Here is a 12,805-nt window from a genome sequence, read left to right on the forward strand (position 1 = left end):
GGCGATGATTTATATTCGTCACACAATACAATGGCGACATCATCGCTTTCCCATCGTCTGTGTTGAGTCTGCTTTATGTGTGGAAGCTTCAAGGAAGCTGCTCGCATAATGCAAACGAAATCTGTTATTGACGGTCAGCTTGCAGATACTGGAAATCGCAAGCAACAGTTTTCGATCCATATATTTAATCCTTCCGCACGTCCGAACGTACGCTTGTTGCTATGCGAGGGAAATCTCGACACACAGCTTCTTAAATGCCATCTATTTCCGTGATACGCTTGCCGAGTGTACGGAGCAATATACCTAAATAGTAATTGGGCGACTATGTGCCTCCCGCTAATGGATAGCCACTTTGAATGCAACGTGATGAATTATTTCCAAAGGGCCTTGCTCGGGATCGTCTGCACAAACTTATGGTTCCAAAAACAAGAGATCAACATTAACCTTACCCTTTCCAATGTTTTCACCGGCTTATGCACGCAATTACTTCCAAAGCGTTTCGGTTGGATGGCCGACATCTCGCAGGGCGTTGCGACGTGCTCACAAAAGCTTGCCGTTCGTTACGATCCCTACAACGGCAGCTAGTGTGAAAAACCTGCCACTCCTTCCACTTCTCTATCTCCTTCTTCTTCAACACATCCAGACGTTGCGAGCGCAACGAAAGAAAAGAAACGATCGGTGGATAAATGGCTTCGCTTTCTTCCTGATGCACTATCATGCATCTTTGCCTGTCTGTCACGGATCGGCTAGCAGCTCCCCTGTTTTTTGTAACGAGACAAAACGTGTGCTTCCACTGGGCTGGGCTTTTCCCTTTTTCTCGTTTTCTTTCTCAAATATATCGTTCGACTTTGAATGTGAATTCAACGAAAGTTGACTTAAATTCTGACAATCATCGTCGTCGGCAGCCAAAGCCACCGAGGGATCACTATAACGACGACGCATGGCTCAGCTTGAGCTCTGTGAAAAATGGTTGAAAATATAAATCTGTGTGCTACATCGTCCCGTTGCTGGCATAGCGATAGTGACTATTGGTGAAGTTTTTCTTTCCGTAAGCGTGGCAAGCTTCGATTGCTTTCGGTAAGTCGAGGAAAGGCTTTGCCAGCTAAGTCGACTGTCTCTCGCAACGAAAATGTGTAAACAAAAAAAGAATGCAGGGCCATACGCCAACACACGCAGAGAAACGTGTGCAGCAGGATAAAGAAAAGCAGCGTTGATGGCTGTGAAAATTAACGACGTGTCGAATATTCGTGATTCCGGTGGATACGGCAAGCGAACGCAAGGATGGTCCATTTTTTGCTGCCATTCTAGGCTACCGGATCGATTGATTGCTCCAGTTGCTGGGATGCATATAATGTATAGTAAATGAAGTTTTGTTCAGTACGAGATGACGATACTGGCAGAAAGAATGTAAGCATGTTATGCATTATAAAAAAACCGGTGCTGCACGTCCTGCTTCTCGAGTGTGGCATATATCAGCCATTGCCGTGCCGGTTACAAAATCAATACATTGCAACTACCATGGATAATGACGTTCATTATGGTGGAATAAAGCGGCTCACGCTCACGTCATGGATTCAAGCGCCAAATAGGCCGTGCTGCCATGCGTAGGACTGACTATCTTGCTATGGGGGGTTATCCTAAAAGTCACTGAAAGCCAACCCAAGTACAGGCAGGCCTTGACCGAGAACGGTTGTTGAGCCAAAAGAAGAAGAAAGCGGCTCACGCAATCATACTACTGGACAAAAGGCGGAGCAAAAGCAAACCGAGGAGAATCAAAAGGCACAAAGACGCCATTATGTGATTTCAGCCATTGAACCAATTCACCTTGTTCACTTTGACTCTTAGAGTCTTAGAGAAATAAATTAGTTTGAATTGTTTGTCTAATGGAAGATGGTTCGTGGATTACGTTTGCATCTTCTCAGGTGTATTTGCCTATGGAGGGATTTTCAAAACTTCAAGTACAAGGAACAAATAGTTTTTCTACTTCTTTTGTAAAGCAAGCATGTTTTACATACACATATATCTCTTCCGGTTCAGTAAATATTATAATCAATATCATAAATATCTTGATCTTCAAGTAGAAACCAAAGCACTGTGGAATGTTTAAGAAGATCCCTGGGAATGAAATCAGAAAACTCCTGTTAAGCTTCCCTTAATCGTCCAACCGTTAAGACCATCTCATAAAGTACATCGTTAGAATGTTTAAACCCGACTCAAGCCTGACAGCTACGGGTGATTAGAATGCCGCAGCAAAGTCATTGCAAATCTGATCTGGTTGCTGTTGTGCTGTATAGCCTCCGTACTCTCCGGTAGCCGAACACGATGAAATGTGAGACATTAATTTCATCAGAACATCTTTCCGGATAACATATGATACGGTTTCGCTCCTAGCCAGCAGGAAGATGAAAGTTTTTCCCGTTCATCACCAGGAAGGCTTGTCCAACAAGACGGCAACAAAAAGGAAGATCAAACAAAAAACTGTATTTCAACTCGGATCTCAGACAAATGTTTGCTAGTCTGGTAGTAGAGTAGAGAGTGTGTGATAAGGGCAGACAGAGGGAAAGGAGCGTGAACATACTGAGACATTTGGAGAAGGTAACATTCCAATCTGGTACGCATCCCTTACTGGGAGCCACCCGGAGGTACTAAATATTCTCATGCCACTTGAATAATTAATGTAGTGTAGGATCTTGAGCCGGTTTTGCTACGGCCCGAGGAAAATGTCACACAAAATCCATGGCTGGTATGACGCGATACCGGGAGAAGAAGCTACCCATCATAATTGAATCTAGAATTAGTTTATTCATATCCCTTTTTCCATATTGGTAAATCGAGTACACAGGAGGGGTTTTTTTTTCAATAGCTGCTTTTATGCCATAATTGAACACTAATCCAATGCCATCCATTTACCGGCACTCGTTCGATAACGTATAATGGCGTGTATTTTTATTTTATTTGTGGTTTATTAAATACTTACAATAAGTTGAAATGCCAGCACAAGCAAACTGCAAGCCCATGAGAGCTGTGCGATTTATCAAACTTAAATACGATTTTTCCCATACTTTATGACTCGCTGGCGCAAAACAGTTAGAACGGTAAAAAACGTTTTGTTTTTCGGATGGCTTTTTTGCTAATGGAGAGAGCAGTTTATATTCCGAGAAAAACTACTTTTCCACTCTGACATTCACTTAAAGCTTAGAAGGAAATGGAAAAGTGCAGACATAATACTGTAGACTACTGCAGTGCAAATACTGTAGAGAAAACACTTTTGATTTCACTGCTAAAAACGAATGATGGATTCAGTGTTTGTGTTTTGAAGCGTTGTTCTTCCTTTTTCTGTTTTTGCTTTGCGATGTCGCTCGGCGTTTTATGCAGAAAAAAGGCATCTATGTTAAACAAACTACACTTGGTTTGTTCACTACATAATTTTCATCTTTAAAAATAAAAAAATGCTGCTCACCGTAGTGGAGGCTGAGCTTCTTTTTTTCTTTCAACTACAACGGTCACTTGCAGTACAAGTCATGGTTGAAAGGATCATGACATCGGGTGGCAACGATTATTTTTTGCCTTTTTTACCGAAGGGCCGCTCTCCGAGAAGGTCCAAGAGGCTATCACAGGCAGCTATAATGTTGCTTTTTTTACTCGCCCTCCTGGCAAGTCGTCGTCGGTCGGTCGGTGGCGGTGTGAACCATGTAAATGGCAGTTAACCTTTACCTCGTCAGCGGATGTACCAAACGAAAGGAATTATTGCGATGAAGGCAAACGATGCAAACATCAAAGAAACAAACATCCTTTACTTGGCTTAAACAAACCCTCCCGATCAGCGTAAAACCTGTGAATTGCGGTGTGCTTTGCTGCCAAAAGCAACGAAGACCAGAGCTTCCTCAGACTGAAAGGCAAATAAAAGTCACCACAAACCACTAAAAAGATGCTCAAAGCCCTGAACCGGTAACAGGCCCATTGTGTAATATATCCAACGATTACCACAGCCCAATCAAACATTTTTTAAGCGCTTGCTGTAGGCCTGCAAGCTCCTGCCAAAACTCTCACTCTCAATTTCATTAGGAAAATTTTACGTTAATTGCATCTGCACCAAAAGTGTAACTGTGAGGAAGGTTAAAATCAACACTGGCAAACGTGCTTAGCCTATCCTAAAGATCTTTGACTACGTATACCAGTGATCGCTATCACCATCCCTTTTCTCGTGCACCAAGAGAAAAGAAAAAAAACGCCATTAAGTAAACCCAATTATTCGCAAATAAAATAATTTTAATATTTTTGTGTATAGGTGCTACGTGTGTCGGTAGTTCTTGCCGAATTTTATGCGTTCGTGCGAACGAAACCTTACCGGAATAAAAAAAAAGTTTACCTCTATTTTCAACTCACTTACCACAGTTTAGAAGCCAAAAGGTTGATGTCAATGTAGAATTCCGCAGCTAAAATGTTTCCAACTGATTTATGAAAAAAGCAAAGCTTGATGCGTTGGGATAATTGTTTTAATTATAACCTCTTCCTTTTTTATCCCAGCTCCTTCCAGCGATGGTCAGTTTGTGGTGATCGTTTTACAACAGATTGTATGGGAAGTACCCCTTTTCTAACGACTGCGATGGTGTTATAAGATGGTCAACCCCTGTTACGAACGTTGGTTTGCCTTTGGTTAACATCTTCACAACGAATGAGAAGAATGAAAACGTAACATACGATTTAAAAAAAAAAAATTACAAAACCCTCTTTCTCAAAGATGTATGCGATGTTTTCACGTTGTTAAGGTAAAACATTTACGCCGTGACCCTTGCATCTCTAAAACACCGCTCCGCACTTGCTTGCTTGACGAGGGTATAGGATGAAGAAGATTTTCCCACTACCCTACCATGTTCCATGATACTCCAATACAGGTGATAGGAGTTTGTGGAAGTGGAGCCCACGGTATGCCTAATGGTTTCCTGACAGTGTACACAACTAGGGTTGGTTTTCTCTGCACTGGCTTTGTGAGGACGAAAGGAGGAATTTGTACCCAGACATTTGTGATAAAATATGACGCGTACACAAATGCAAAAAAATTAGCAACACCCCTGGCAATCAATCACACAGAAAATTGAGGTCGAAGCAAAAATGCATAAATGTGGTGAACCTCCCTGTATGAATACATGTGATACATATGATAAGCATATTTTCTTATTTAATTTACGTTTTATTCATGTTTTGCTATGGGGAAAAAATATCATCTTGTCAAAAGCCGCCAATCGATTGGTTAGCAGCCGCCTGTGCTCGACCCATTACTCAAAACGCCTTAAGCGACCAGGCGTCTCAATCGTGACGGTTAAGCTTTCACCATGAGTTGGCAACTTCGCTCGCATGTTAATGCTTATCGGCATTGATTCAAAACAGGGAGCAGATTCTTAGATGATAAAGGAGGATGGTAGAATGGGTAAAGTCGCTGATTGATTTCAGCTGTTTTAACGCCTGTGCTTGAGTTTGGTGTTGTGAATGGGAGGCTAAGCCTCATTGGAATTCAGTTGATAAAGCTTATTTATGTGTTTATATCACAATAGCAAAATTAAACCTTGGAAACATACAGTTTGATAAATGTTATAACAAATGGCTACTTTAAGGAAGTTTATTTTGTTGTATAATATTCACTTAACACGATTGGCCCAGCAAATTGGCAGCAAGTAACTTGATCGAATTCTTTGTTCCATTCACTCGAGGAACAAGATGAAAAGTAATAAACTTTAACCCGAATCATTCTGTCCTCATCTTTCACCTTAATAACTTACTTCGCAACCCTTCAAGTGCCATGTGACTATTGAAAAAGTGATTATTCACACTTTTTGCCCAGGGAACGTTACGATCTGCTAAATCTGTAAGTAGCTTTATCAAGATGGACTCATTCCCGCCACAAAGCGGGAAACGTTCCTGGTTCCACCCAGCCCATTGATTTTTTTCCTGCTCTTATAGCACCCCAAAACGAAATGCTTCGGTTGCAGTTCATTCAACATTAACACTTTTGACCCAAAGCTGGTTCTCGCTCGTTCCACCTAACCTCGTGATACCAATACGCAGCAGCAGCAGCAGCAACAACGCACTACACAATCCTTTTGTACTCGAGCGGTGGAACAAGTCTAGTTGTGGGACTATTTTGTATTAACTTGCCATTCTTTCTCTCCATCTTGCATTGGCTAGCATAATGAGTTACTGTTGTTGGATGATTGATTATCTTTCCAGGGGCTGTGAAGATTTCCCGGTCAAGTCACAGGAACTTAACCGTACATAGCGGGTGTGTGTATTTGTGTGCTTTCTTACGCTGCTGACAAATAGGGCAGAAACGATGGCAACAAAAATTTTCGGTAATCCTGTAGCTACTGGTGCTTTGCAATAACAATGATTGCTGTGCGGTTCCTATCAACCCACCATTTGACCAGGATTTGACCCTCGTAACACGTCATCTGTGCCCAGACGCAACTGCGTTGTTATGCGGTGGTAGTGGATTTTATTTCCAGCTGTTTTCTGTAGGAATATTTAATCAAATTTGTATGATCTAAGCAGTTCCCGCATAATGGAAAGTACGCAATGGAAAAATACACTGAAAGTGTTACGATCTAAGCAACCCAATCCATCATCAAACACCACCGAATACCCCTACGAAGCGATGAAGGAACAAAAACGCCGAAAAGATCCACTTTCCAAGAAGCAATCTTTCGGTTGTCTTCAGTGGTTGCTCGAAGGAAGATGGAACAGATGGAAGCTTACAACCCTTTACCCTGTCCAGACGATGTGCCGCAAGAGAATCGTGAAAACTTCCTCGCCCTCATGTACGCCTCGGATTGGCGAGAGTTGGCAAGAGCTGCCGTTTCAATCATGCTACGCAAATGGACGCGTAGTGGCGATGGTGGTCCACCGCAGGAGGAGGCTGGTAAGTTTTACGGGTTTGCGTTATGATAGGGAGATCGTAGCTGTAAGCGGCAACCGAATGTTTACGTTTTTCCTCAAAACAATCTAGAATCTCTTTAGTACCTCGAAGCATTTCCCTGTCCATGCAGCCATTGCCTCCGAGCGATTAAATTGAACTGCCATATATCTGTGTGAGTATGTGTGCCGTAAGCATTAGGACAATCGAGGATTCATGTGACGGACGATGGATTTACAAATTCGTTCAAAAAATAGTCATACAGACGGAAAAGAGCAATAACAAAAAATGACTAGTCTATCATTGGATCAAAATGGACCATAATTGTCTATCATTGATCTGTACAGTTGTCTTCTTGTTGTGAATGTTACAAGGAAAAAGATGCAAAACCCGATTAACTGAAAATGGAAATGCAAGAGCGCTGCCGTCGAATGGCTAATGCCAGCGATACTTGGAATGGACTGAGATTATCAAGATAACTGAACAGTGAGATGGACCGCCAGAACACATATGCTTGCTTTTATTGTTACCCGTCATTTCCAAGTCCATTAAGCTTGTTCGGAGAATCTTCTCATTAAATCGGAACATCATTTAATGGTTCGTTACAGCACTGACGGTAGCGGTTGAAGCCGAGGAGTGTCTTATGCTATTAAGTCATACAAATGATGTAGTATAAGCTTTTTTAAAACGAATATACACAGCGTTTCATAATTTCTATCCTAGTTTTTGTTTATAAAAGTTAATCAAAAATTAAAGGATAATTTTGAAAAATAAACAAACGTTTTCAAATGTGTTTGAACAAACGATTGCCGGAAAAAATACACAATAATGTATTCTTACTACGGGCGATATTTGAGACATAAACCACGAGTTTTTCATGACAAAATAGGGGATGGTTTTGTAATGATATGGAGTAGGGGAAGGTAGGTTATGACGGACACTGCGGATAAGATGGACACTTCTCATAAATGCATCAAAATGGTAATTTTCGAAATAATGCAGCATCCTAACTTTAAGTTAAACAACACATTTGCGAACATTTTTGGCATCATATATGCAAAATTGGTAAAATCCACGAACAAAAAAAAATTAAATCGTGTGCACCCTTGTGGATCTAATTTGACTACTATGAATCTTAAGCTCTACAACTTGTATTGTTTATATTTTCGGAAGTTTTATTTCATGAATGAGTTGTGGTGATCATTAATGAAAAAACTGGTTGAAAGAACGAGAGTGAAAGCAATACAAAATATTGTTTTCTGGTGGTTTAAACATCCTGACACCAAAGCGGGAAGGACAGACACCTTGTTGTAGGGAAAGATGGACACCGAGTTTATTGATTTATTTTACTTCTTATATCAATTGGTGATGAATAGATTTCTTCAAATACCTTAAATAAGGGTATTCCGAAGCTATAAACCAATCAGCAACTAAAGAAAGTATTGATATCAGCGAGAAATGAAACACCGGTAAAAATAGTAGCCATTCGTTATGCTATTACTCGCTCGACGCTGATGAGGCGCTTCACGAAATCCAATATTTTGTCACGGCTTGGACAATTTTAAGCAATAAAAAGATGAGGCATTGATACGACATCGTTCAGGAATAGATGAGAAATTCTGTAGGATTACAAATATCAAATGTTGAATTTTGACATGGTGGAAAATGGATTAAACTGTTAACTAGTCCCTCAAAAAATACTGGGGTCGTGGACTTTTCGCGGCGTAATTTGCTAAAAGGAAGTTCTAGACTGTTGTTCTGTAAGCTGGAGCAACGTCAGCTGTAAGTGCGCAAAATTTCAATAATGCTTTAGATGCTGCATTCTACGTTCTATTAGAAGCGCTGCTTACAATTCCTAAATTCATGGCTGAATGAATCGTCGTTGCAATAGGTAAAGAATTGGTATGTTTACCAGGACGTGGAAAGCGATAGAATTTGTTAAAATACTGTAAAACTCTTCACTTTCTAACGTTTTCTACAGGTGTCCAACTTACCCTTCATGGTGTCCATCTTTCCCATATCAGGTGTCCGTCTTACCCGAACATTTCAAAACCGCCCGAAAAAAATCATGTTTTTCATTCATGAAAAAAAACGCAAAAATCGATGGAAACTTAAAAGTTTCAACATATTTTCTAATGAAACATGAGTGTAAGATAATGTATGCATATTTTCATGGTCGTTGCACCTATATGTGCTTAGATTTTTACCATTTCCCTTAACGTGTCCGTCTTTACCTACCTTCCCCTACATCAACAGTCGTGGAAAAGGTCAGTTAGTGATTGTTGCTACTTGGATGAACGGTGAGGGACAAAAAAAAACAAGATTAATTGTGGTTTGGATAAAGTCTACGGGTATTAATCTTTTCATATCATGTGATACTTTGAGTGCAGACTTGTTGGTCATAGAAACACAACGTTTGATAATGAAAAACAACTGTGATAATGAAAAAGCGGTAATCACAAAAGATCAGATTGTAGGTCCTTATCTGAAAGATGCATGAACTATATTACTCAAAATAGGCAAAGGGAGTTAAAAGTGAATACTGTTCATTCCGCCTTCAGTCAAGAATGTCCAACGTTTAAATGATTGAAATCAAGAAAACATTAATTGAGTAAGTAGCAATTGCAGAATATACCAAGTAACAACATACAGATATAGTACATGAATGTGGCTGGATTATTGTCTAATCACATAATGTTGAATCATACTGTAAAAAAACCATCCAACCTTGGATAGTGGTTGTAACCGAAACACAAATTGCAGAAGCTGAAGCATTCGAACAGTTTGGAATTCCTGGATTTATGACAGTTTCATGCTTATCAAATTTTTGACATACTGGGGGTGTGACTTCAATGATCGTGAAGTTGATCATATACACAAATTAAATTAATGGTGCTTGAGATGGCCATTTTATCAATTTCAGCGACAATAAGTAAAAATTCATTCATATTAAGTGTACCTTTGACAATCTTCTAGTGTCATGCACATATCTAAAAGCATTCCTCCAGGATATGAATTAAAGCAAATTAAAAGCATGGAGCAAAGAAGAAAAAGATTTCACATTCAGTTAAATGATAATCAAACACTCCAAACTATCTGTTTTCAGTTGAAAAGGGCCTATGAACTTGATATTAAAACTAGTAAAGTGATACTAGATCGTCTTAATGTCATGGAGGACTTCTTATTCACGGCACTATTGATTTAGATATTTTCATTTGAAGTTTAGTGTAAAACATTAATAGGTAAATGATTTTATAAATGAAAAAACGCATAATTATAGAGTGCTCATTTATGAATAAAAAATCTAAAAGATCATACGCAAATCAAAAACCTTCAAGACTATAGGTAAATCGGTATTTGTACTCCTCTGGTGCGTCCAGTCCTTACCTAAATAAGTGCTGTTCGTCAGAACGCAAAATATTTGCAGCAGATCCACGATAAGGCCGATTAGTTGCAGTATCACTAGTCAAATCCACAACTCGTAGTCACTGTTCATGGTTTGCGTGGCGCACTACTGCTATTTCTTTCTTGCGCTTGCGTGGCACTCTCACTCAAGCAGCTTTTTATATCTTTATTTTTTCACTATTATTATTCACTTTCATATATATTTTGCCACCGTGAAAAACACTTTCTTCCACTTTCGCTAATTCTAATTTAAATAATATAAATCAATTGAGATGTTCACTCTCACCGCTCATTAGTATTGAAAACACTTTGTTGCACAAAAACATATATTTTTTGCTCTTTTCTTTTCCACCTCCAGAACAAAACATTAACCTGAGCCGTAAATAAATGTGTGAGAAGAATAGAGCCCTCTATCGTAGTGCGTCCCATTACCCTGTTGGAAAGCAAACTTCTTCTTCTTTGGCTCAACAACCGTTGTCGGTCAAGGCCTACCTGAACCACTAGTGGGCTTTGGCTTTCAGTGACTAATTGATTTCCCCCCATAGCAGGATAGTCAATCCTACGTATGGCGGCACGGTCTATTTGGGGCTTGAACCCATGACGGGCATGTTGTTAAGTCGTACGAGTTGACGACTGTACTACGAGACCGGCTCAAACCACTACGAGACCGGCTGGAAGGCAAACAACGACTTTTATTTCTTCTACACATACATACACAATCGCTCCAAGTGAATGCGGGTATACAGTAAGAACCGAAAGCTTATTCATAGCGGGCAAAAAATACCATGCGAATTGTCCTCATCACACAAACACTGAGACACTTAATGCTCTTTCCCCAATTTTTGCATAGAAATGCAGTTAAAATTGAATGATTTTCTCCGATTCTTCCCTTTCCCATCAATATGGTAGCATTATGAGCACCACTACACAGACCCACACAGATCACCTTTGTGCGTCTACTGATTGCACATACATTTATCACCATGGCTCCCATTCAACAAACACACCAACCATACACACACTAACGTAAACGTTGATGCACTGCGAAGGTATTATTTGATGAATTTTGCAGGTTCCCGATAATCCACTTTCTGAAGGCTGGCACTTTCTCCGCACGTACTCTGCGTATATGTTTACCACGCCGCACAAAACCCTACCCTTTGAGCGCGCAGATCATTGAAGTTTTTTGGGAGCGCCAGAATGTTGCAGTCGTTTAGACTCTTTATCTTGGATGCGCATCCAGTGGTGGAGGCGCTTTTCTTAAGGGGTCATTTGTTTCCGTAACACACATACACGGTTAAGCACTACCGGGTTGGGAGGTTTATAATAAACATTTACAATATCACGGGTAACAGCTGACATTGCAGACATAGTAATCCAAAACCATTACAAGGAGAAAACCTTAGTGGTAGGTGAAAACGTAGAACACATACTCAATGATTTACATAAAAATATAAAAAAGGTGAAGATTTTCCACTTTCTCACTTTTTCTTCCCTTTTTTTTACCACTCCAGAAAATACTCATCACTGAGCGTTGCCAGTGCACCTTGACATTGGTGGATTATTTTGTGCTGCGTTAATCCAACACACCTTTCGTTCCCGGCAGAAAGACGAACTTGTTGTGAAGTGTTGTACTCCACTTGTGCCACGAAACGTAGGCTCGGAGAAAGGTGTGCTGCAGTTGCGAGGATAGTGTTTCGGTGCCTTTAGTGTGTATGTGTGTATAAGAAGGCTTCCCTTTTCAATCTAAACATCAGCCTCTCTGAAGGCATGAAGTGAAACACTTCCACGAAACGCTAAAGTATTTTTTTTTGCTTTTGCCTTCTCCATTGTACACGTTAGAGCATTTTATCCTTAAGACATGAACCGTGGGTGCATACTTCTTTGGCTTTTTCTTGGCACACACGCATTGAAACACACTCTTATACAAGCACTTAGTGGCCAAGGCTGTTTTCTTTCCCTTGGTGTAATGATTTTACTAACTTCCATCAACATGTTAAAGTGCTTTGTTTAAAACCGTGCGATACAAACTGATAAGAAACGGAAGCTGTTAGCAATAAATGACACCGGTCTGTACCACCGTAATTCACCGGTATCGGATACCAAACTATTCAAAAACCATTAAAATAGATTACTTTTTATGAAAAAAGAAAACTAAATCTCACTTTTTTTTAGGAAAGACGCTTTGAAGCATCCACACTCTCGCGAAATAGAGTCTCACCTTACCACTATCATTGAGAATGTTGCAAGTATACAACAATGAATGCTCTATTTTGTTTGCGATTCAAATAACATCGTAAAATCGATCCCCTTTAGACAAAGTATAGCCTAAAACCAGTCCTGACTGCGGTCAAAGCCAAACTAACGTGTAGTAACGACCACCGGGCCAAAACCCGAATCACAAAGTTCATTTCATTCCGTTGCATTGGTAGATTCAACGCAACGTTCAATCGTGTAAATGAACAAAGTCCGATATGACAGCTGAAAAAAGCT

The 12,805-nt window shown here is 40.1% G+C and overlaps 1 protein-coding gene across 1 annotated transcript in view; it reads right to left on the reverse strand.

Annotated features, from left to right (window-relative positions):
• Nucleotides 1-10,373, reverse strand: part of LOC120954860 (neural-cadherin-like) — a gene marked incomplete at its 5' end in the record, with an annotated part of 134,940 nt that extends 124,567 nt beyond the window's left edge. Inside the window, 1 exon segment of the mRNA XM_049608277.1 lies at nt 10,295-10,373. Coding sequence (XP_049464234.1) covers nt 10,295-10,373 — 79 coding nt within the window.
• Between the last annotated feature and the right edge of the window lie 2,432 nt (nt 10,374-12,805).

The sequence above is a fragment of the Anopheles coluzzii genome, chromosome 3 (genome assembly GCF_943734685.1).
Source record: "Anopheles coluzzii chromosome 3, AcolN3, whole genome shotgun sequence".
NCBI lineage: Eukaryota > Metazoa > Arthropoda > Insecta > Diptera > Culicidae > Anopheles > Anopheles coluzzii.